The sequence below is a fragment of the Paramormyrops kingsleyae genome, chromosome 10 (assembly GCF_048594095.1).
Source record: "Paramormyrops kingsleyae isolate MSU_618 chromosome 10, PKINGS_0.4, whole genome shotgun sequence".
Classification (NCBI taxonomy): domain Eukaryota; kingdom Metazoa; phylum Chordata; class Actinopteri; order Osteoglossiformes; family Mormyridae; genus Paramormyrops; species Paramormyrops kingsleyae.
The window spans coordinates 14,220,104-14,243,444 of record NC_132806.1 but is presented as its reverse complement, the minus strand read 5'-3'; the positions used below and the strand labels follow the sequence as shown (position 1 = coordinate 14,243,444).

At 44.6% G+C, this 23,341-nt stretch overlaps 4 protein-coding genes and 1 non-coding gene across 11 annotated transcripts; 1 reads left to right on the top strand and 4 right to left on the bottom strand.

Annotated features, from left to right (window-relative positions):
- Positions 1-20: 20 nt before the first annotated feature.
- On the bottom strand, positions 21-12,420 carry septin6 (septin 6). Of its 7 annotated transcripts, none has more exons than XR_002836134.2 (11): positions 10,746-10,885; positions 8,978-9,092; positions 8,154-8,349; positions 7,592-7,778; positions 6,957-7,118; positions 6,252-6,348; positions 5,978-6,146; positions 5,739-5,871; positions 4,676-4,866; positions 3,525-3,632; positions 21-849 (listed from the first exon to the last, which is right to left on the bottom strand). XR_002836134.2 is itself a non-coding variant. In XM_023794891.2 (11 exons), exons 1-10 carry the CDS (start codon positions 10,773-10,775, stop codon positions 3,629-3,631), a joined length of 1,284 nt encoding a protein of 427 aa, XP_023650659.1. In that variant the 5' UTR covers positions 10,776-10,885; the 3' UTR covers positions 21-849; positions 3,590-3,628. The 7 variants fall into 7 exon arrangements, 5 of the variants coding, with proteins under 5 accessions (XP_023650659.1, XP_023650657.1, XP_023650658.1 ...); XM_023794891.2 differs by having other exon boundaries at positions 3,590-3,632; XR_002836133.2 differs by lacking the exon at positions 21-849 and adding an exon at positions 2,766-3,012.
- A 175-nt stretch (positions 12,421-12,595) lies between these two features.
- On the top strand, positions 12,596-15,141 carry sowahd (sosondowah ankyrin repeat domain family d). The gene is made up of 2 exons (XM_023794914.2): positions 12,596-13,227; positions 13,793-15,141. The coding sequence occupies exon 2, from the start codon at positions 13,954-13,956 to the stop codon at positions 15,022-15,024; it is 1,071 nt and encodes a 356-aa protein (XP_023650682.1). The 5' UTR covers positions 12,596-13,227; positions 13,793-13,953; the 3' UTR covers positions 15,025-15,141.
- A 1,431-nt stretch (positions 15,142-16,572) lies between these two features.
- rpl39 (ribosomal protein L39) lies at positions 16,573-17,787 on the bottom strand. The gene is made up of 3 exons (XM_023794918.2): positions 17,634-17,787; positions 17,243-17,346; positions 16,573-16,787 (listed from the first exon to the last, which is right to left on the bottom strand). The coding sequence occupies exons 1-3, from the start codon at positions 17,634-17,636 to the stop codon at positions 16,739-16,741; spliced, it is 156 nt and encodes a 51-aa protein (XP_023650686.1). The 5' UTR covers positions 17,637-17,787; the 3' UTR covers positions 16,573-16,738.
- On the bottom strand, positions 17,058-17,189 carry LOC111835092 (small nucleolar RNA SNORA69). The gene has a single exon (XR_002836158.1). It is a non-coding gene; the product is annotated as a small nucleolar RNA SNORA69 (small nucleolar RNA).
- A 1,170-nt stretch (positions 17,788-18,957) lies between the features above and the next one.
- upf3b (UPF3B regulator of nonsense mediated mRNA decay) lies at positions 18,958-22,367 on the bottom strand. Its single transcript, XM_023794913.2, has 10 exons — positions 22,144-22,367; positions 21,871-21,977; positions 21,670-21,776; positions 21,472-21,570; positions 21,268-21,378; positions 21,107-21,150; positions 20,806-20,994; positions 20,579-20,721; positions 20,179-20,491; positions 18,958-20,069 (listed from the first exon to the last, which is right to left on the bottom strand). Exons 1-10 carry the CDS (start codon positions 22,258-22,260, stop codon positions 19,938-19,940), a joined length of 1,362 nt encoding a protein of 453 aa, XP_023650681.1. The 5' UTR covers positions 22,261-22,367; the 3' UTR covers positions 18,958-19,937.
- Between the last annotated feature and the right edge of the window lie 974 nt (positions 22,368-23,341).

Sequence of the window (23,341 nt, the reverse complement as noted above, 5' to 3'; positions counted from 1 at the left end):
TTCATATGGATAAAAGAAGATTTGTATTTTTTAACAGTTTTATTGAAAATGTACACTACTGGCATCTTACTTCAGTGTAATATTTCAGGCTTTGTGGTTTGTTACATGCTTAGCAGCTGCAGGCTGTTCCTTACATGCCATAACATTTAACATCACCACAAAGCTACACAAAAACGTCATTGGAATCAATAATCATTACAGGAGTCTCCACATCAAAAAAGCGTATTCATACACAAAATAGATCCATATATCATACGAATATAAATCACTGTCAATTTATAAAGATTGGAAAATGAATACCTAACTCTGGCAAATAAAAGACAAAAGATACTTGGAAGTCCGACTCAAAAGAAAAAGGTGATTCAGTCAAGACTTAAGCAGAGTTAAGACTGACATGTATTACAATGAACACAAGTAATTGGAAGACATTAGAAAACAAATTAAAACCATATGGGGCCAACATGGCATTTGATAAAGTTTTGTTAATGACAACCGTAGAATGGGCAAAACATCATGATGGGTGGTTAAAAGAGTCCGCAGCAGCCAAAGGTATCTGCTTTAAGTCAACGAGGGACCCCATCACTATTGTAGGCTCAAGAGAGGATCATTGTGTTGAATCTCTCTTTAAGGGAAGTAACTTCAGACTCTCTCACTGTAATGTATCTTACAGAGAAGTTAAATGTTCTCTAGTCAAAATAACCATGTATGGCCCACATATGGTTGTGTTGAGTTGAATAGATGGAATAAAAAGTTTTATTACTATGCTAAATAAAAGGAGAGGAGAAAAGTGGAGAGCTGTCTAGCTCTTGGGAAAGCTGCAATCTCCTCTTTCGGATGCATTAAAAGAAGCTGTAGACAAAGAGACAAAAAAGCAGGTTAATTGACTGAGCAGCCAGTTAGCTCAACCATGCTTGGTGAGTTTAATGCAAGGGTCAAAGGTCCCCTGGGGAAGTTTCAGTTTATGCTCCTAATAAAAGTGGACAGTCATCATCTTATGTCATGTTTATCTATAAAATTCACAAACATGATTCTTCCCAGTAGTTTCTGAGAATGTTATTTAGCAACTTTGATTTTGAGAAAAAAATATAAAACACAGAATTCTTGCTAGATAAGTTGTCCATCTTAATTGATCTGTAAAAACTGTCACACGTGTATCTAAAAGGTTAAAGCTGCTATGGTTCAGTCCCCTTCTGGGGCAGGTTAGATATAAAAATTACACCTAGGAGCACGAGAATCCAAAGAAAATGGGGTTAATGTTGGCAACAAGCAACACAGAACAATCAACATGTATACACCACGATTTTGTCAGCCACAAGTTAGAGAGTTAGAGAGGCTAATTCATTAAAGTACTATGGGAAATAGTCAGAGCTTAGAGGAACAAAGAAGAAAGAAAACATCATGGTGAGTAAGACAGAGCCGACAGCAGAGCAGCACGGCAGATAAACAGAGTGGATGTGGGAAGACTGGCTTGTGTGCTGCACTGGGGTTCTGCTCTGCTTCACCCTGGCCACAAGCCAAAAGCTGGTCCCAAAAGGCCAGCAGGGTGCAGTGTTTATCCCAGAAGGAAGGCAAGCACACAGAAAGCTCCACACGGAAAGTTCAGTAGTGGTGGTCTCTTATTGGTTGCTAGTGAAAACAACTGAAACACTGGAGTGTGACATGCAATCCCGTTTCCAAAGTTGAAATTCTATATCAGGAAAGAAGTGTTGTTAAAAGAATAGGTGATGTGACATTGGTAAACATGCCCGTATCACCTACTTTGAAACGTGTTGCTGGCATCAAATTCAAATTTAGCATATATTTGTCATAAAATTACAAAATTTGTTTCAGAATTTGATATGTTGTTGTTGCTCTATTTTCAATTAGGAACAGGTATGATTTGCAGGTCACTGCATTCTGTTTTTATTTAATTTATTTTGCACAGCGTCCCAACTTTTTTGGAAATGGGGTTGATTTACCAGAAACCCTGCGAAGACATCCAACAGGACAGAGTTGTTCGATCACAAAGCAAACTGTAACCGAGACACAATCCCATCTACTCAGTCTCATGTTAACCACATTACTAGTTAGTAATTAAGGTAGGATTTTTAACTTTAACTTGGTTTAAACTAGCCGGTAACTAACTACACACAATCAAGTCACTGGACAATCTCAGTGGCCTTGGATTTAATTGCCTCATTTCTTCCATGTTGTTAGTGCCTTTTCTGTGTCTATATGTAATAAAAATTACAAATGCTTCTGTTTTATTGCCAGACAGAGAGTCCATCACTGTTGGGCTTCAATACAAATGGCTGGTGTCTATATCCCTTTCATTCTGAGTGCAGGGTTGGGTGTTTTTTCACCTGAGCTTATTGTTCATGGTATTTTTTAGCTTTACATCTGCTTATAAGACCTGCTAATAAAAACGAAGCTCAATGAAAAAGATGAGGGACAATGAGGAATGGCTGGAAACATCCGAACATGAATAAAGCCATTCTCATTGTGTCCCCTGAAGGCGTGCAGTAATCACATCTCGCTTTCCCAAACTGCCAGATAAATTATATAAATAAATTTGGGCACAAAAATGACTGTCACAAAAATGAGGTATCTTATCTGCTATTAATTTAAGCAACTGGCACCTTCAGGAGAAGTAGAGCATGAACATGTATTAAAAAACAATGACTGGCTAAAAAATGATTCCCAGTCCTGATTATACTGGCACTCTACAGGACTTGTCCCACTAATCAGACATCTGCTTTGTTAATATGACAGCACGTGCACAAAAATATAACACACAAGAGTTTATTAAAAAGCAAGTTGTGTAACATGCCATGAAATGGTCTTTAGAACAGTATCTAGTAGAATGTGAACAGTAACATTTGAATAGTAACATCCACAATTTCTTTCACAGTTAAGCCTAACATCCTCCATCAGCGTGAGCTAGTCTGTGAGTGAACATTGGGGGTGAGGGAGGGGTGAGGCTTGGGCAGGACTGGGAGAGAGCTCTTTCACTGTCGGCAGGGGAAGCCTAAACTGGGAGGGAGAGACAGGAATGGTTATGTGTTATTCTGGGTTTTGTCAAACTGTTGGAAAAAACAGATGTATAAGTTATCAAAAAGAGTGTTAATGACGGGTTACTGGAGGTTCTCCCACTGGTGAAAACTAACACGCCAACACATCTGCAGATGAACTGAGCGTATAATGGCGTGAATATCAACCAAACCCGTAATTCCACACATAAATGTTGGGTTCTTGGTACACGTGCTTATCATCTGCATCTGACAGCTAGTAAGCTGCTTTTGTTAGTGACTGCTGTAGAAAGAAGCATCTTTAACTATTAGTATAAATTTAAAATGAAAGATCTGACTGTGAATAGTGTGAAGCTTTATGGGAACCAGTGTGGGGCATCTGGGAACAGCTTCAGGGGAGTTTAGTAAAAAAGCAGTTAGTACCAGTATGGTTAGTGATGGGCAATTAGTGTGTGATCCATCAGGAAAGGGCGTCTGAGGAGTCTATGGGGCAAACACACTGGCAAAGTGTCTTACTGGGTGAATGTTCTTGGGACCCTGGAAGGTCACATAACTGACGGGATGTTAGGGGGTGGCCTTACCAGGACGGTGTCTCTCATGAAGCATGCAGTGAGCAGAGGTTAACTGGAAAACAGCACACGACAAACATGAGACACTGGAACATGCATGGCACATGTGACACGTCTCACAGCTCACTCGGTCGCTTTAGGAAGGTAACTTCTTTTCAGGAACAGTCAGTATACAGTCCTAACCAACGTAACAGTATCACTTGAAGCACATGAGAATGTTTTAAAGGTTCTGGGTGTCTCCCTATAGGCTGCAAGCTGCATTACATCACTAGGGCGCAGAAGGAGAAAATAACAGTGGGGAATAAAAGCATATAAGAGCCTTCAGTCCATCCTGGAAGAAGAGATTAGAAGAGATACAGCAGCATCTCAGTTGCTGAAGTGCTCCCAACATAATGGGAAAGTGGTTAAATGAAAGAAAAGCACTGCGGACTGTGGGGTGTCATTCTTCAGCTGCAGAGGTGTGTGAAAAGAGGCGGGGCTGGAAGGCTGTGGGTGACACAGCAGAACAAAAGGCCGGTTCATACTTCTCTGCACAAGCGCAAGACTCGCATATCCACTCTGCGTGTGCGTACACGGGAACATCCATAGTTCTCCAGTCAAGCCACGTCCTTTGCACATTCGCACAACATGTTGCATTTACAATTTTATTAATAATAATTATAATTATTATTATATTATAAATTATTATTCTGATATTCCCTGCACACGTACCACAGCAGTGAGGTTTGTGTCCATTTCTCTATGTTTTACAAATTCAGAGAGCCAGCTCACGGGGCTGCCAACTCTGGTCACCTGGCTGGCGTGAGATATTCAATTTGAGGCAAGTCTGCACAGGCATACACACGCATTTACATGTATGTAACAATTTCATTACCTTGTAAATAGTCTATAGGGTATGCAAACTACCCCAACGCTCGTCAAAAGCATCCATGTTGGTATTTAAAGTGGACGATAGCGAATCGTTTGAACCAGCCTTAACGGGTATCAAAGCACCCATGAAGCCACAGAGGAACTCCTGTCGGCATTTCACCCAAATTTCCTTGTCCTATGTACATATGTCATTAATAGAAGATTGATACCAGGGGTGCAGATACTTACTTTTTCCTCTCCTTGTCCTTCTTGAGCGTGGTGCTGCCCCCAGCCTGCTGGCCCTGGGACTGCAGCAGCTCCATGGCCATCTTCTTCTGCTTGAACTGATTCAGATCATCGTCAAGAAGCTTCTTCCTGTCCTCCACCTTCTTCTTCTCTTCCTGATGCAGTTTCTTCAGCCGGTCAAACTTCTCATGCAGCTGGAAGATAAGATTGAAAAAGAAACTTCAAGGTGTCTCCATGCCTTGCATACGACCCCCAGCTCCTAAGGGCGCTTTTCCACCGCACCAGGTACCATACTTTCGGTACTTCCATAAAGTGCCAAAAGTGTGGTACTTCTTTTGTGTCGGTTTTCAACTGGCGTAAAAACTGGTACCGGCGCTAAATGACATCATCAGTGATCGCCCCTGACTGACATCATCACAAAGCGCGGTGCGGTATTTCTTTTGCTGAATTCAAACATGTTATTATGATCCTTCAATTTCCTGTAGTCCTGCTTAAGTTTTTTGATTTTCAAGCGGCATTGTTCGGTGTTTCGCGTGTGCCCCATTTCTTCCAAGCGGCTAATTATTACAGCAAATACTTTTTTATTTCGAGTCGTGCCATCCAAATCTCGCTGGATCTGTTCATCCAACCATATGGCGATTAAAGTCTTTGTTTCCTCGTTTGTCCACCCTTCCATTTTACTTTTTATATATTTTTGTTTCTACTACTTTTTATTTAGTGTCTCACTGTTCGCTGTGTGTTTCAAAAGATGGCAGTTGTATTTTGTGTTTCAGCGGCAGGCTATTTGCATAACCAATTGACAGCAAATACGTTTGCAAGTCCCACCCCAAAGTACCAAAGAAGTACCCCAGCTGTTTTGGCACTTTTGGTACTGGAACTTTCAGTACTGTCAATGGAAAAGTGAAAGTACCAAAAGTACCATACTTTGTGCGGTGGAAAAGCGCCCTTAGTGTGAGCAGTTTGTGTTGATCACTTTGCATGTGTGTGAGTGTGCACGTGTTGAGGCACACTCACATGTGTATGCTCACACACACACTCTCTCACATGCACCCACAATCTCACACACCTCCTTCTCTGCTTCCTTTAGCTCGGCCTCCTTCTCCTTGACTCGGAGAACAAACATCTGCCTCATCTCCTCCTCCTTCCTCTGAAGTTCACCCATGAACTCGTTCCTCTTGGCCTCGTAGGTCTCCTGGAGGCTGCAGGGCCACAAGGGCTGTGAGACGAGGTCTCCCCTGCTCATACACCACATGCCCACCCTAACCCTTTTATGGCCAGCAGGGGGCGCAGCTCCGGTTTGGCCACCTGAAGGGCTTGCTGTCGGGGTCCGTGTCCTTGAAGCCCATCTCCTCCAGCTTGCAGCGGCGGTACAGCTCATAGTGGCGGGCGTGTGTCTGCTCCCGCAGGTCCTCCATGTTCACGCGAATCAGCATCTCCCTCAGCTTCACAAAGTCACAGTGATTCTCGTTCTCCACTGCGAACGGGACAGCAAGGATGAAGACCCTGAAGGTGCCACCCCCCCCCAGTCGCCTCACACACGTGTGAAATCCCACATCACCCGTTTGCTGCACCTACTCACCCTGCACCGTTCCCCAGGGATACTGCCTTGCCTTCATCATCTTGTTCCCGATCTTCAACTCCTCTGTACTTCCCACCACAGCAAATGGCAGGTGACCCTGATGACCCACAGACACACACACCTGTCACACAAAGAACGCTACCCACTGCACGTTGTGTAACTACACACCTTCTCAGGTGAATAGTCTGTGTCCTCAGACTATTCACACACAAATACCCCTCCACTAAGCTTCAGTCAGTGTCCCCTGTGTCAGTATTTCTGTTTGTCAGTATCCCTGTCTGCATGTCAATGTGCCCCTGTGTCCCCTGGCTCTGCATTCCTGTACATCCCTTTCTCCCAGTGTCCGAGTTCCCATGGTGCTGTCACTTTGCCAGCTCAAATGTGGGCCCGTTCCCACAGCTGACACTTCCTGTAGCAAACATGATCTGGTCAGAGCACTGAGGCCATTTCCTGTCTGCAGGCGGAGGAATGCAGCACACAGCTGTTTTACAGCCAGAAGCTTTGACTCTTTCTTATACAACACACTGTGAGCCTAAATGCACTGGACAGCCTTCTGGTAGAACACACCAGGAGACAGATGAGATGTACCTCCCCTGTCCTGTTTTTAGGACTTCAGTGCAGTGTCTATCCACAGTTACCATGATGACTATAAGCAGGGTGTAGCATAGGCTTGCAAAGCCAGGTTATCACAGCTTCGTGACTCACGTTCATCGCGGAGTTGATCTCAGCCACTGTCTCATCATCGGTGGGGAACTGATAGATCTGGACGCCATTGCTGACCAGCTCACTGCAGATTTTGATCTTGAACTTGGCAAGTTCGATCTTGGTGATGGCATCCGACTTGGCAATGACAGGGATAATGTTCACCTGGGGGAGGCAAGGACTGGGTGTCACAGGTCTAGCAGAGTCACGGACGCATTGCGTCAAAATCATCCCTGGATGGGATGCCAGTCCATCACAGAGAGCACAGTCACAATTCATTGTCACCAGTTCAAATAACTGCATGTCTATGGACTGTCAGAGGGAGCCAGTCCACCTGACTGAAACCAGCACAACAGAACATGTTAACTCTGCATACCCTGAGTCGGGTATGGGATGTGAACCGCTCACCCTGCAGAAGTGATACCCACTGAGCCACCATGCCACCCTAAACACCCCCTCAAAGCAAAAAACTGCTGGAACAGTAGGCCTTCACCATGCATTAATTACTTATAGGCATGCACTTGCTAAACTAACGTAGCCCTACCCCTGAGCTGCATCTGGCAGGCCCATCCTGTGACAGGGCCACGCTCGCTGCTGACCCTAACCCTAACCTACCTCTTACATAACCCTAAGCCCACCTTGCTGTCCAGCTTCTTCATGGTGACCAGGTCCAGGGACTTCAGCGAGTGGCCGGTGGGGGCGATGAAGTAGAGGCAAGCGTGGATGCGAGTGTCGTGGTAGCTGTGCAGCGTCCGTTTGATCTTCAGCTCCTCCTGCAGGTAGGCCTCGAACTGCTCGTCGATGAAATCCACGATGGGTTTATAACTACAAGAAGCAAAAAGGTTCAGAGGAGATCCCCAGCTCCATCCATGGCAATCCTCCTGTCAAGGTCATACTTACCTGTTCAAACCTCACAGATACCTTTGATTTCCTGGTTATAACACCAGACATTCTAATCATTCTAAATTAAAAAACAATCAATGAACCTGGTCTCAAGGCCATTTTGTACTGTCATGTCCACTGACTTACTACATATGATTTTGCTCATTTAGAAACTAAGTAAAAATATGAAATAGATGGTCTGGGAAAAGGACTGTGGATGTGAGATAAAGAGAAACATCTGCCAGAAGCCTGAAGAGCAGAAGAGGCAGAGATCCAAAGGTGCTCAGACTCAGCCGCGCCCCCTGCCGTGAGACCAACCTTTCCTCCTTGTTGATCTGGTCGCCAAAGCCCACGGTGTTGACCACGGTCAGCTTGAGACGGACATTGCTCTCCTGCAGCTCGTAGGTGCTGGATCTCAGCTGCACACTGGGCTGGCTGTGCTTGGTGGGGTCCCCCTCAAACTTGGTATTGAACAGGGTATCCATGAGCGTGGACTTCCCCACGCCAGTCTCGCCTGAGGCATGGATACAACACACGCAAATGGTCACAGGTGACCTTCATGAAAACACTGCTTGCATTTAACCCTGTCTATTCCTCTCTGTCTCCTGCTATTCTGGTATCCCATGCTTCACCCCTGATACATGAACTTTGCTGGAGAGAAGCCTACAGTGATGGAAGCTACAGGATATTGATGTCCTGACCCCCCTACCTCCCTAATAAGGTTGAGACTGACACCTCCACGGGTCTCTGCTGACAAATATATAACAAAAAAGTCACCACAATACAGAACAGAGCATAAGGTCCATGTCTGTGATACAGGCTTTTGCTGTTGTTATCTTCTGTCTATGACTGTGACATTTCAGTAAGGTGAAAATGGCAGTGGAAAGTATCCTCACTTGAAAAGAGCATCAGAAGAACACATCATACCTCCAAAGAAAGCTAAAACTAACTAATTATTCTTTATCTTTAGACGCCCATACTAACAACTCACTAAGACACAACTGCACAGAGCAGCACTGGTCCAGTATGCTTCAGAGTATTCGCTTATAAAACGCCACTCACAGCTTCCCAGCAGACATTAGCATCAGCTTCACTCAGTCCCGCCCCAAAGTGACACATATGAAAGCCTCTGCGTTACTCACCCACACAAAGGATGTTGAAGCAGAACCCCTGGCCAACGGACTTGTTGACCAGCTGGTCGGGCATGCTGTCAAAGCCCACATGGCCAGAGAGAGGGACAGAGCGGGCACCATCTGGCTGTGAAGAAAGAGACAGATAGCATGCACGATCCTCCATTTACTACTCCACTTCGATCAGATGGTTTATCCTATCATAATCACAGCCCCAAAGACAGCCTACGACCGTGTGTTAATCTTTGCAAACGCTGTGTCGCACTTCAGAAACAGTGCATCGTGACCTAGTGGGTGGCTGGGACAGGGCCTAACAGCTTACAACCAACCCTCCAGTCACCTGATGTAAATGTAAATATGGAACCAAAGTGCAGCTTGGCAGGAATAAAGACTGAAAGCTGCTGACAATATTTCATTTGGTGACAGCATGAAAGCGGCTCAGACAGGAGGCCTCTTCACTGCAGCCTCCAGTACACTCAGGTACGAGTTTGCTTCCTGTTTCCTGCCACAAACGCTCTACATAGCAGAAAACAGTGAGAAACCACAATGTACATATTTGGAAAGTTTCAGTTACTTCTGCATCGAGGCTGCAGTGCACACATTCCTGTACAAACATGGCGGTTGTGGACAGACCCCTCATCAGCTGCACCTTAGCATCAGTCCTCAGGATATCCCTCAACCCCCAGCCCATTCTTTATGTCTATATGTATACAAAGAACCAGACGGTTGGGCATTTAGCTAGAGAGCAGTGAGTGGAAGTCAAACAGCTGCCCCCCCCCCCCCCCCCCACACACACACACACACACACACACACACACAAAATAAATAAATAAACACATACTCTACAAACTTCAATGCTATGAGGACTCCAGCACAGCCCTAAAATCAAGATTATGTTTTACTATGTTTTCATCACAGTTTAATAGCTTAAATGTAACTTGCAACCCATCCAGGGTGAACCACAGCCTTGTACCCTGTGCTGCCTGGGACAGACTCCAGCTCCCTACTATCTCTAAGTAGTTACAAAATAGACGGATGGTTAAAAGTATGGCATTCATAGTTATAGTATATATAGTATATGCTTATAAAACTACATTGTTCTACTTATTTTACTATCATAAGTCACGGTTAAAACTTGAAAAAAAAAATGTTCGGGGGCATCTTACACGCAGCTCTCCCTAAGCAGGATCAATTCGCAGCCCCTGAAAAAGGGGGTTTTGGTACCAAATGTATGAAGCTCGGGTTGCATGGGACGAGGGCCTGTCTTCAGCTGCCATCCTGTGTAACATTAAGACCAGGCATGAAGGGCACATACTGTATGCCGTTTACGTGAACCAGCCCTGCGGTTTTAGGGGGATAAACATCCCCCGACCCCAGCCCACCGGGCCCTGTGCCGGGACTGTCCCGTGTGCTGAGCGTTCGCCCAGCGGCCCTCTGGGCGGCATCCTCAGTCAGTCAACTTGGCTAATCAGGCTGGATTCATTCCAACGAGCTTTTTCGTCAGGAAATAATTTGATCGTTTGTCATTTATACCGATTTATATTGATATTTAAGTATGTGTCGTTCTAAATGTAATCAAACCCGGTTTTTTGTCATCTATCCGCCACTTTCCCTTATTTTACGTATTTTAAAACATAACGGAAATAACGGTCCGGAGCATGGAATAACTCGCCCATAAACCGCGTGCAGTAAACGCAGCAATGCCGAGTATAGCTCAGCAAATGAGGCCACGCACAGCCCAGCATCTGAGAGCTCCCTGAGATGCGCCGTAGAGACTCACCGCTTGCCGAGCGACCTCCGCGGTGGACATACTGCTCCGGAGCCGGGAGAGGAAACGGCACCTCCGCTTGCCAGAGGGAGGAGAAGAGCGCGGCGGGGAGCGCACCACTGCACCGCGATGAATGGGGGGGGGCAGCGCAACCGAAGTGCTGCCCTCACCGCGGGGAACAGTCAACACCGCAAACGATTTCCCAAATGTAATAGCTTAGATAAATGTCATACGTAATCACACTAATGTGAGACTAAATTATAGCGTTTCATTATGAAAAACAGCATCTCCCCCCCTTGTTTCTTAAAATGGTTTATTCTGAGCGCTTTGAAATTCAGATAAATCGTCCAGTTCCGAGATAAAGCACGAACCTGGTAATATAAAAGCGGAAAGTAACGGCGAATGCTATGAAGTCTTATATTCCCTCCAGCTTCGTGTCAATGAAAAATGCAAAGATAGATTTCTTTTTTAGTGTGCTCGTAAAAAATGGCATATTAAAGTTTATTGAATCTGAACTTCTTCAGAGTATGAAATGATTCAAAACATATTTCTTAGAGTTAATTCTGGGATGCTTCACCGAAAGGAAATCACACAATTAAAGCAAACTTATCAAACCTCTAGATTTCTCTAAACCTTATGAATAATATGGGGACGAGGAGCCGTGCAAACACTGCCGGACGCTCCAAGCAGCTCGCGCGATCGTGTGAACATGGCCAGGAATCAAAATACTTAATAAACATTTCCATTTAGTGGTTTGATGGAGTAAGCATAGAAAATATGAGGAGGGTCAGGACATGACCACCAATCGGATGACCGGATGGGGGTTCCGGGGGTGCCAAAGGCTTCCTTTGATATGCATCTTCCGGGAGTGGATTGACACTGGAAGGCGGCCAGTGTGGCATAAAGCAGACTTGAAAAACGGATGGACTGTCAGGCGTTGAATAATCGGAAAAATCCGAGTTAAAAGTTTATATCTCATACTGATTTTTCCCATTATCTTAAGCCGGTCTTCCGGGCAATTCGGTTTCCCTATGTTTCCCCTGTCTATCGGGAAATAATGTTTCCCCTAATATTAAAGCAAAGAGGTATGTGAAATGTCTGAAAATCACTCAAGTACATTATTACATGTGAATACTGTATTGTTATTAGTACCGAGGCCCAGAGTTGCTGTATACCTGTTTTAACAGGGGAGAACCAAATATCCTGGATGTCAGGAAATAATGTTTCTCCTAATATTTAGGCAAATATGTATGTGGGATGTCTGAAAATCACTCAGGTACATTATTACATGCGAATACAGTAGATCGTCACGCATAATATAGTCTTATAAGCAATACTATACCGTTTTCATCAAGAAATATCTCTATCCAGCGAATTAAATACTTTCATTTATTATCAGTAAAAACAAGAAACATGTGATGTTTTAAAATATGTGGCTTGTTTACCTCAAGAGCTTCGTAAAAAGACATGAAAACAACAGCGAAACCGTGTACAAATCAGCGCGCGACAGGGGAAACATAGGGAAACTGAATTGCCCGAAACACCGGAAAATGGACCTGCAATTCCTCACAGACATGTGAACTTTAACTGTAACACAGATTTCAAAAATCACCTTGAACAAAATTGTGGAATGCACAATAAAATAACGAATAAGCGAGTGCCCTTTACCGCCTGAAGGTGAACCTTGGGAGTGCCTGTAGTTGATATGGGTAGGGTAGGTTGTCTCCTGTAAATGCAGGGCAGGCAGTGAATGTCCTTGTCATTCTTGTCACAAGCATGCTTAATCACTTTCAAATGGCATTTAATGGGCAACAACACCTGACCCTGATAGCATAAAAATAGGAACACACTTCATTATGATATGCAACTCTATTTTTCTGTCTTGACAGGATCATGAAGGCTTTCATAGTTAGGTTGATCTGGAGACTGCAATGACAGGTCATAACAAAATCCGTAGACTTGCTGTTAATTGCAATATAATTTATTTTGTACTTATATGTAAATATTTCGAAGACAGGAATCAACTACAAAATTGTACAGATATGATTTGCCCTTCGATGAGGAAGTTAATTTGCATGGCGCACATTGCTGTTGTTCCAAGGGCACAGCGCAGTCATTTTAATGGGTGATATATTATAAGTGACCTAATGCTGTGACGTTCGAGACGTTTCCACGCATTAACAGCAAAAACTGCAAAGCCGTCGCATGTTGAATCGGTCTGGAGTTGAACTTCGTGTTAGTGACTCGAGCAAGAAAAAGAGAGAAAGAGAGAGAGAGGGAACAGAAAGGGCCAGATAAAAAGGAGAAAGAGGGAACTTGTAGTGAGAAGATCGCCTTCGGAAGACGCAACACTTCAAAGTGGGATTATACACGGAAAAGCAACGTTTTATCTACTTATTTTAAGAGCGCTTATTTCTTAATGATGTATAGCAACAGCTTTGACCATGGGGAAATGAAGGACTCTTCCCTGTATCTGTGATCATGCTATCCTCAGGTGAGAACGAGGAGAAGATCATTATTAATGAATAAAGGAAAAATATTAAATAATTAATAAAGTTGGTGTGATGCCATGCTAGCGTTTTTGGGGTGAGTAATGAAAGTAACAGGAGTGATTAAATTTGTAGTAACATGTAAATACTTCGGGTAATTTTTTCCACTATATAATCCAGAGCTGCGATTTGTTTTGTGGCGAAAGTGGAAGCAACGGTTGAAATGGGGAAGAGCGGTTCATGGGTGGTGCTATTTATTTTATTTAAAGAACTGAAATTTGAAGACTTAAATATCTCAATAGTTGGCTTGTATCATAACAGCTGCACTACAAGAATAAATCTCACAGGGCATAGTTTTTATTGTCGTTGTAGTGTGATATTTGTTCTTTTATTTGGAAATTAGGCCTGTCCGTTTGCTCATTTCCAGTGGGAAACAGTTACCTTAATGCACAGTACGGGATGCATGGGAAATGGTTTACCTTAATGCATTGTTAAATATGTGGATTGATACGCGCGTTTACGTTCGTCTTATAAAACAGTCATGCTGTTCTTTCGTCTTGTTACTTTCAGGGGTAAAATGCAGTAAGAGGCCGCTAAGGGACGCCTCAGTGTAACTATTTCCTCAATTGCAAAATAAACCTCCATTATCTCTTCGCAAATCTTAAACTAAAGGAACTAGGAGCGAGTGGCGGAAACTCCCAAAGCCGTATGACAGTGCACACATCTCCGTGATGTCCGGCTCCAATTTAACTCCCCCTCCTCTCCTGTCTCTGGGCGAGGAGGAGGAAGATGAGGAAGAGCCAGGATCTATGACAACAAATGGTGATCGGAGAGACTCCTGTGCCACTACGGGAGTCAGAGAAAGTAATGACAGGGTTGGTGTCCGTGCATCCCAGCCTGTCTCAGTCCGCAGGTTGAGACTACAGAGGCAGAAGGAGGTAAGCGACTCCAGTTGGGATCCCTCGGAGAAGGGATCTCTCACTACAGCCATGCGCAAAAAATACCTAAAGGAGTTGTTCTTGAGTAATAATCTGAGTAGTGGTTTCGGAAGCATCTTAGAGTCACCCAGAGACTCCGCTGCCTCCTTTTCCAAAGAGTGGGACAGCCACCCATCCGACACCACTGAAGAGGGCAACAGCGGCAGCTCGTTCTGGGCTCTGGATCCCACGGAGCACGCTTGGATGATCTCAGTGGTGGACGGCAATTACGACACCATCATGAATTACCTTTCGGAGGATTTCAGCCTGCTGACCAAAAAGGACTTCATCAGTGGCTTTACTGCTATTCACTGGTTAGCTAAGTACGGGAAGTACGAGACTCTTGTGAAGCTCCTGAGATATGCTGAGAAAGAGGGCTCTCCGGTCAACGTGAACCTGAAAGCGGGTGGAGGCTTCACACCCCTCCACATAGCTACGATGCACGGGCAGAACATGGTCATCAAGCTCTTGGTGGGAGCCTTTGGCGCTGATGTGGAGGCCATGGACTACAGCGGCAGACGAGCTTGGCAGTACCTGAAGGGAAGCTCTTCGGTGGAAATAAGGGAGCTGCTGGGCGCGCCAGACTCTCTCTTTGAGACAGCCGGGCACCAAAATGCCAACAACAACAGCTCGTGTGCCATGAATCTCACCAGAATGGAGCCCACCGACAACGAAGTGTGGACAGACTCCTTTTTCAGGACTCGTGATTGGTGGAGGTTTGGCTCTTTGAAGAAGCTGTTTGCCCCAATACTGCATATTGGCAACAGTATCCGCAGTTCAACTCAGAGTAATGAAAATGTCGATTTTAAGTCATGCTCTGACTAATCAATATGTATATGTTTATAAAAGGATTTCAGCAAATGTTTCTTGAAAATAAGAGAAAATTATATTGTTTGATTTTAAATGACTTAGATGAAGGGAGTAATAAATGTTGGGAAAATATTTAGTCAAAGGCAAAAATTTATTCTAAGCACATCCTATATATAACCAGACCTCGTGCCTTATTCATTGCATGCACCTTGTGTTTAAACATGCACATTTCCCATCATAGCAAAGGGGAGAATGTATGCCCAAGTCTCAGAGTGGGGAAATACTCAGGACAAATTATTCTCAAAGTTTTTGGAATACATGAAAAGACAGGTCATTGCATTTGGACTTGTACTACTGTCGTCTGCATGAATTAGAAGTACCATTAAATTAAGAATCGTTCTCTTTCAAATATATTCCTCAATTAATAAAGTATTAAGACAAAACTAAGGGTTGCACAATCCATAAACCAGCCCACAGTAGGTATTCATTATTATTTAACTACAGGTGCTTTGATGCACAGGAAAGTTACATGGTATTGGGATCTCACCTTAACATTACAAATCCTTAAAGTAAGACATACAGAAATGAGCATTACAGATTCCAGTGAGACAGCATGGCCTGTGCCACACTACTTGCCCGCACTTAATTTGTTCACACATATGGTCTTTTGGACCAATCCAAAATGGAGCACAAATGGGGGGTGTGGCTGGAATGTGACAAGTGGTTCAATCCCCCTGTGTAAAGCTACCATGGAGGAAACAGCTTCGGAAGGAATTCAGGGTGTGACCGAGCCACTTGGGACAGCATGGACACAGGGTTAGCATCATTTGCCTGAAGATTAAATCCAGGCTGCACTGAGTGATCAGAGCAGAAAGAGGAGGGGTTACTCAAAAGGAGAAAAGCGACAGAACCAGCAACACTTGAACAGCTGAGAATTAGAAAGACCCAGGGATTGTGGACTGAAGGTCAAACTGACATTTAGCAGACACTTTTACCCAAAGTGACATACAATCAAGGTCAACCAGTCCCTTCAGCTGGCAGGTAAGGTTCTTACTCAAGAGCCCAGACATACGATTATTCCAAGGCTTGAACCAGCAACATTCCAATCACAGTGGCTTAGTTGTACTCCACACAATACACACCACCCCAGTAAGACTAAAATCCAGGTGCTCTACACCATGGCACGACCTCTAACTTGTGCCACTCACCTCCTGTGTGAAATCCAGTTTACTCATATTCAGTATAGTGCGCTCTGCTACACTGCAGCTCAGTGATGGTATTTTTATGGCAGAACTCAGAAGAAATCACAGGGTTCCTTAACCCTAGCACTAGTTTGTAAGGCAGAAACATGCAATCCAAGGACCAATATCTCTTCAAGGTCACCAGAGGCACATGGCTGTAACTTTGTGAATCTATTATGAATCTAACATCCACATTTTATGCTCCCTTTACCACTTGATAAGACCCAGAAAGAAAGATTTACATATAAATCACTCGAAGCTGTGACTGACCACCACATTATATCATGCCCCGCTGACACTCTTTAAAAATCACACATCACAGTTTGCTCATTTCCTCACTTTATTGTCGGCAAACTGACAAGCAACGTCTGTAGAAAAATTAGACACCACTTCTGGGATGGCCATGGCTTCTCTGCAGGTCTGGGTGCAAACATCTCCCGACAAAGTGGAGGAGAGCCTGTGGGTGCTGGGGTGCAGGAGGTGGGCGATTACAGTCCCAGCTTGGTTCTCCTCCAGTGTCTCCTCTTGGAGTTGTATCTGTGGAAGAAGGAAATTTCACAGTGTTACTCTCAACAGCATAGAAGAGCATTTGATATGGGGGGGCAATTTAAATAAAGGTCTAGTTATCAGAGATTAATCAATCCAAACTAAATACTGGGGGGTACCTGTTCCCCTCGATCCCTATGCCCCTGGTTACCCCCATGTAACATTCTTCGAGATGAAACCTGACCAAAACGCGTCTCGTTTCGGAGGCAGACTTGCAGAATTAAATCAAAGAAAGTAAAGCGTGGCTAGCGCCAGGTTCTCAAATGTCACTGCCGCAGAGCATCCCGTCCGGCTGACCGGCCAGGTCACCCTAACTTCGCCGCAGCCTCTTACTGTCCGCAGGGTAATGGCAGTACTTCCACACGATGAAGGACTGTAATTGCATCCTGCGTTGGACATGCAGCCACAACACCCGGACCTCGGCCCCCCAGTCATCAGCGGCCTACCTGATCTTGTTGCCGGTCTTCATCCTGATCCACTGCGGGATCGGTCTGTTCTGCTTCTGCTTCTTTGCCAGGAAGCGCTTGATCCGGAAAGTCTTGTGCGACGACTGAACGAGAAAGGTTTAAGAAACGTGAATATCGTAAAGCTTTAAAGGAAAAGCAGAGTTATTAAAGGCGCAAACGGCACCCGTAAACACGTTTATTTACACACAGCTATGGCTGCTCTTCTGTACACGACCCCCAACTTTTCAATTAACTAATATCCCATTTTTATTTCCCTTGTCCGGAAAATACATGTACCGACCTCTGCCATAAAACACAAGCTTTATACTCAGTCCATTATTTAACCAGCGTGAGCCGAAGAACCTGAGGATGTTAGGCGATATTTCCTCACCATGGCCGATCGAGAATCCTACGACCACAATGGCGCCTGCCGAAGAGAGAGAACTCTGGGTAACGACCGGAACATGGAGACTCCACTGGGGGCGTGTCCAGCCTTTCATAGCCCGGCGCCTGTAGTGCAACCACGCTACTGCCACCTGCTGGCTCGGCAGCGCTCCCTAAACAGTCACATAGCATCACCAGGCGGAACAAACGCACCAGACGTATAGGGGGCTTGATGGTTTTTTTTTGTACGAAATTAATCGAAAGCTTGGGTGCTCTTCTTGAACTAAAAGTGCACCAAGAACTGCTCTGAGACAGCGTCCTTAACCAGTGCATACGTAGCTTTCTGGTACGTAAGTACGTGAATATCTAATTAAATTTGAAGAAAAAAAAACACCCCAACTAGATTGATGTTCTCTATTTGCGATGATGACGACAGACGACGACAGTAACAAACCGGTTTCCTCTGGACTCCTGAATTAATAAGCACTGGAATAGCTGGAAATTTCATTTCCGTAGCTGGCAACAAACTTTTTTTTTATTCTCATAGCATTATTTGTCACAAAGATTTTATTTTATTACTGAATTCGAATTTGGTGATCAGCACACAGTGTACAACAATGAAATGTGTCCTCTGCATTTAACCCATATGTGACATCCTGACATAACAGGTGGCAGTTAATTCAGCACTTGGGGGCGGTACCTTGCTGGTTGGGGATTCAAACCAGCAGTCTTTCAATTACAAGTGCGCTTCCCCAACCATTAAGACACCACTGCCCATTGAGTCACACCATGCAGTAAACGTCATCTTTGCCTGGCCCAGTACATTTCGCTTGTGTTTTGATTCTTGTACCATCTTTCTCTATCCCTGTTACTGTGCTATGCTTTTTGAGTTATTTCTGCTTGAAGAATGATCAACTGCTTCCTTTTAATTATGTAGTTGGCACATTGCCTTAGCAATAACTGCATTTATTTTATGTCACTACATATTAAAATGACTAGTAAAAATTTCACCACAAAGGGTAATGGTTGGGCAAATAACAGAATATTCATGGCTAGAACAAATGTATATCAATAGTTTCACTCAGCTCTAAATTCATATTTTGATAAACTAGACTATATAACTGCATCTATCAGTGGCCTGTACTACGAAGCGGGGTTACTGGCTTATCGGGGTAACTTGTCGGATTTAAGGTACCACAGTTTAAATTGACTTCATATTTGTTAACTTACATTTTGCCAGACTACCTTAAATCCGACATGTCACCCCAATAAGCCAGTAACCCCGCTCTGTAGTACAGGCCACTGGTCAACAAGCATGTAAACACACCAGATAAAACAAATGTGTTTAATAGTTTTTTGCATCCCTCCTAAAAATTTGTAGCACACAAACAGAAAGTGCACAAGCACAGGTGACCATGCAGAAAGGCTCTGAAACATTAACAAGATTAAAGGAAGATTCGGTTCCAGTACAACTATCATCTCATCTGAAAACAAAAACAGCTGGATGCTTCACTGTAGCAAACTGGCAGCAATTCATGGCTTTGTCACAAGCTAACCACCAGAGAGCAGCACAGAGCGAGTTGTCTCCACAATCTCTCTGAATGTGAGCATGTTGTGAACAAACCAAAAACATACAGAAAAGCTTCAAACAGCTAAGAAAAAATTGGCACAAAGCATTTTAGCATTCCTTAGCGAAGCAGCCGCCAACAGCAGCCCCCAGAAAGCCAAAAACAGACTGGCATCACTGCTTTACTAGAATCATTCTTTGGACAATAATTCACCTGGCATTTCATTTGCCATTCGGGGGGGGGTATTCCCCAAATCCTGAAGGGATGCAGCTTTAAAGAAATGAGGTTGGCCTCCTGTCTTGCAGAACTTAAACTGAATGCAGATATGGAATAAACGCGAGAAAAGAATATTGCTGTGGGAGGGGTCCCATGAAGACTGTGTGTGCTGCTCAACCTGGAAGCTATCTGGATGCAGCATGTGTAGCCCAGAGCTATGCTAGTGCAGAGTACAGCCATAGCCTTCATGCGTAATTTAAGGTCACTTTTGGTTTGCTTGGTCCTGCAGTTTGGCATCTCATTACTGTGCCCGTGTTGCTGAGCCCTTAATATCTGCTTCCCCCGACACCATTGACAAAAGCCAGGGAAGCTTTTCAGGCACTGGAAGACGGCAGGCTCTCGTCTGTGCTTCCCCGGTGGAGGGAGTGGCGAGGAGCGAGGGATGGCTCGACTTCTGCAGTCGTCCTCACGGGCCACATCCATGCTTGCCTCGCTTGTCTCCTCTGTACGCTCTCTCAGTGGTCTGATCACTCCTCTCCTTTCTCCTGGGTGCTCTTGGTCTGGCTCTCTGCCTTCCTCTCCCCGGCCTGGGCTTCGACCCCACCTGCCCGATTGCGGCTTCGGACGCCCGGCTGGTAAAGCTGAATGGCAGGCCGGTCCTGCATGTGCAAACAAGTTACTAAACACAAGGGAGGACAAGCAGCAATGGGCAAGACAGACTGAACTGGCGCTAAGTGGCCCGGCGACAGACATCCAGAAAGGTGATACCTTATTCCTCACGCGGTCCCTTTTGGAGCTGTCCTCCTTTCGATCATCTCTGGCAGACCTCTCTGCTTTTTCATTATGTGTGCCCAGCTCTGCGCCGTTCTCGCTCTTCCTCTTTTCCCAACTGCGATCCTTCTCTTTCTTTGTATCCTCGTCTCTCTTGCGGAAGGAGCTCTCAGCCTCGTAGCGCTCCCTTTTCTTCCTTCGCTCTTCCTCCTGCCGCCTGGTGATCCTTTCTTTTTCCCTCTGGCGGCGCTCACGTTCCCGGTCCATGTCCCAATCCCGGTGTTCCTTCCGTCCATCCTCATCCTGCTTGCTTTATATACAAGACAGTGAACCATACAAGGCAGAGTACTGAGATAGGAGCTTGAATGTGAAATTCTGGTGAATCGGAATCACTCACCGTCTCCCTCGGTCCTCGCGGTTTTCACCGTTTGGCCGTTTCTTAAACTCCATACCCGAAGACCTGTCCTCACTCTTCTTCGGCTTGTCTTTGGCCTTGGACTCTGTCTCGACATCATCTCCTTTCTCAGGTTTCCTCAAAAGCTAGGGAATAGAAAAGTCCTTCAAATATACAGCCCAGTACCCTAGTAAGTATCTGCAGGGAGAAGGTACCTCCAGCTTCCGAACCTTGATCTTGGGCTCCTCCTTGCTCTCCTCCCGCTCTCTGTCCACATTTTTCTCCCCTTTCTTCTGCTTCTCTGCCTCCTTGCGCTTTCTTCGGTCCTCTTCTCTCCACTTGCGTCGCTCCTCGTCACGGAGACGCTTGCGCTCCAGCTCCCTCTTCCGCCTCTCCTCCTTCTTCTCTTCACGAATCCTCTGAAAATGAGAAACTCAGGTCACAACCAGGGCCTTTATGAACCTTCAGCATTATATGTGAGGTGGAAGTAACTTATACAACCCATTAAAGGGGCTTTAAAAAGCAAGTTACCTGTTTGTTTTTCAGAAAGTCCAGAAGAGGAGTTGTCTTTTTAGCTGGGGAAAGAAATTACATACACTAAAACACCCTCTCAACACATCAAAAACAAATCGGTCATTTGTTAAGCAGGTGATTAGTTTGTAAGTGTGCTCACTCCATGTGTAAATACACACCCCCCAATTCCTTTGTTTTGGCCTCTATTTCCTCAAGCAGCGTTTCAGGGGTGGAGGTGAACTTCTCATCATCTCTATTGTAGTTCTCCAAAAACTTCTTGTAATCAGCATCTATTGATGGATATGGGAAACACATGCACTTCTGAATACCCCTTTTAACCAGGATGCAGTGTGGGTCTGAGTCAAGCATCTCCAGACTATTACCTTCATCGATGGTGCCGGCCTTGGCGTCTTTCTTCTTGCTTCTCTTTTTGGCAATTTTCTGGAATGGCGCAAACTCCACGATGGCTGGATATTCCTGCCCTGTTCAAAAACCAAACAAAACAGTCACAGTCACGGCACTTGAAAAAGAAGGAAGACACCATTAAGAAAATAGATGTAAACAAACATCGCAGACCACACCTCTGTTGTCAACGAACACATATCCATCGAAGCGGTCTCGGAAAAGGACAATGTCATCCTGATTCTTGAAACTGATGTAGGCTCTTGAGAAAAGGTGGGGGTACAGGCTGTTTGGGTCAATCAAAACACTTAGTCAGCAGGCTTGTGGACAGGCCGCGGTCGCTCTCTCTCTCTCAACTGGCTTCCGTGCTTGCCGGGTACCTGGTGTCGTTGGAGAAGAACTCCAGGTAGTCCACCTCGGGAAGGGGCTGCAGCTGCTCCTCCAGCTGCTCCTTCGTCAGACTGGGCGGCAGCCTCCGGATCACAATCTATAAGTGAAGGGAGAGGTTAGTCTGCGGAACAGCGACGCGGAATATTTCTCTAGATCACGGCGCCCAAGCTCTTCTCCAGCATATTACTGAGCGGTGACTGGCAGGTACCGCACGGGGAGGAGCGCACACCCGTGGCCTGGGCCACAAGGCCGCCGCTCGCTACCTTTGTCATGGTTTCTTTTTTCTCCTTGTTGGGCTTCTCAAGCTTCTCGCTGTCGTCACACCGTATTTCAACCACTTTCTTCTCTCGTGGTCGGGTGTTCTCCTTGTCCTCCATCATGGTTAAACTCGCTTTTCAACAGATATTTCGCGCCGCGCCGCGCTACGCCTTAACTTTCTTGTATATATTTTTCTGTCGGTTACTGTTTTTTTAATCGTGGCAACAGGCGAGAGTCGCATCTGATTGGCCATTCAGACCGGAAGACCGGAAGTGTTTACATCACCGGAAACGTGACCAAATTAATCGAGACGTTAGAATGTGAGGGAAGCTGTTGTTTCAAGCGCTTATATTTTATCTGAGTTATTTTATTTGGTGAAGCACACATTACGTTGTATTTTAAGCATAAGCAGGACATATGCTGAATAATTAATATATATTATTCGGCCGTGAGTGCTATTGGTTCTTTAATGGATATTGGCTTATAGTTTTCGGTTTATTAATTCAAGAACTTTTTATTGAACAGGTACAGTTCAGTATACTATGCGTGTGATACAACACAACTGTAACATGAAAAACAAAAAATGTATACTATATCTTAGGAACAGAATTGTTATTAGTAATGTCCGAGTTTGATTTCCAAAAAAAATTCCAAGGCATCTTACAATGTTTTACTTCCACTCAATAGAGTAACTGTTGCAGTTGTATATTGGTAAAATTTCACCTTTGTTTCTATTGACCATTATACCAGATGCTTTAGAAAAAACAGTTAATTCATCCAGAACAAGTGGAATCTGTCCTTCATTGCTCAGGAAGATACAGGTATTGTCCACTAATTGACTTATTGATATGAATTTCTCCCCAATTCAGATGCCATCAAATTCAATACAATGTACAGTAAAAAGTTTCAATAATTCTGCTGCAATTAAAAATTGGAGTGAAGATATTGGGCACCCCTGGCGAATTCCCCTGCTAAGAGGAAACTTTTTGGAAGGGCCTTCAGCCAAAGCAATATATACTGCTCTTTATATCATTGAATATAGTTTGAACCATGTTAATAAAAGAGGTACCAAACCCAAAGTTGTCCAACGCCTGATAAATGAATCCATGTTCAAATGAATCAAATACTTCATAGAAATCTAGAGATAAAATCGTAGCCCCGTTACCAATCAGATAATTGTAATCCAACAAATCCAAAATCAGA

Bases quoted from the DNA above. Each gene is read 5' to 3' on its own strand.
- septin6 (XM_023794886.2), bottom strand. From the start codon at position 10,775: ATGTCCACCGCGGAGGTCGCTCGGCAAGCG. The intron at 7,119-7,591 runs GTGGGCTTAGGG...TGCCTCCCCCAG, and splicing joins TGAAGAAGCTGGACAGCAAG to GTGAACATTATCCCTGTCAT. The intron at 6,349-6,956 runs GTGAGTCACGAA...GTGGGTCATCAG, and splicing joins AGATCAACTCCGCGATGAAC to GGTCACCTGCCATTTGCTGT.
- sowahd (XM_023794914.2), top strand. From the start codon at position 13,954: ATGTCCGGCTCCAATTTAACTCCCCCTCCTCTCCTGTCTCTGGGCGAG.
- rpl39 (XM_023794918.2), bottom strand. The intron at 16,788-17,242 runs GTAGGCCGCTGA...CTTCTTCCACAG, and splicing joins AAGACCGGCAACAAGATCAG to ATACAACTCCAAGAGGAGAC.
- upf3b (XM_023794913.2), bottom strand. From the start codon at position 22,260: ATGATGGAGGACAAGGAGAACACCCGACCACGAGAGAAGAAAGTGGTT. The intron at 21,978-22,143 runs GTAGCGAGCGGC...CTTCACTTATAG, and splicing joins AAAAAGAAACCATGACAAAG to ATTGTGATCCGGAGGCTGCC. The intron at 20,492-20,578 runs GTGAGTGATTCC...TTGTATATAAAG, and splicing joins CGCGAGGACCGAGGGAGACG to CAAGCAGGATGAGGATGGAC.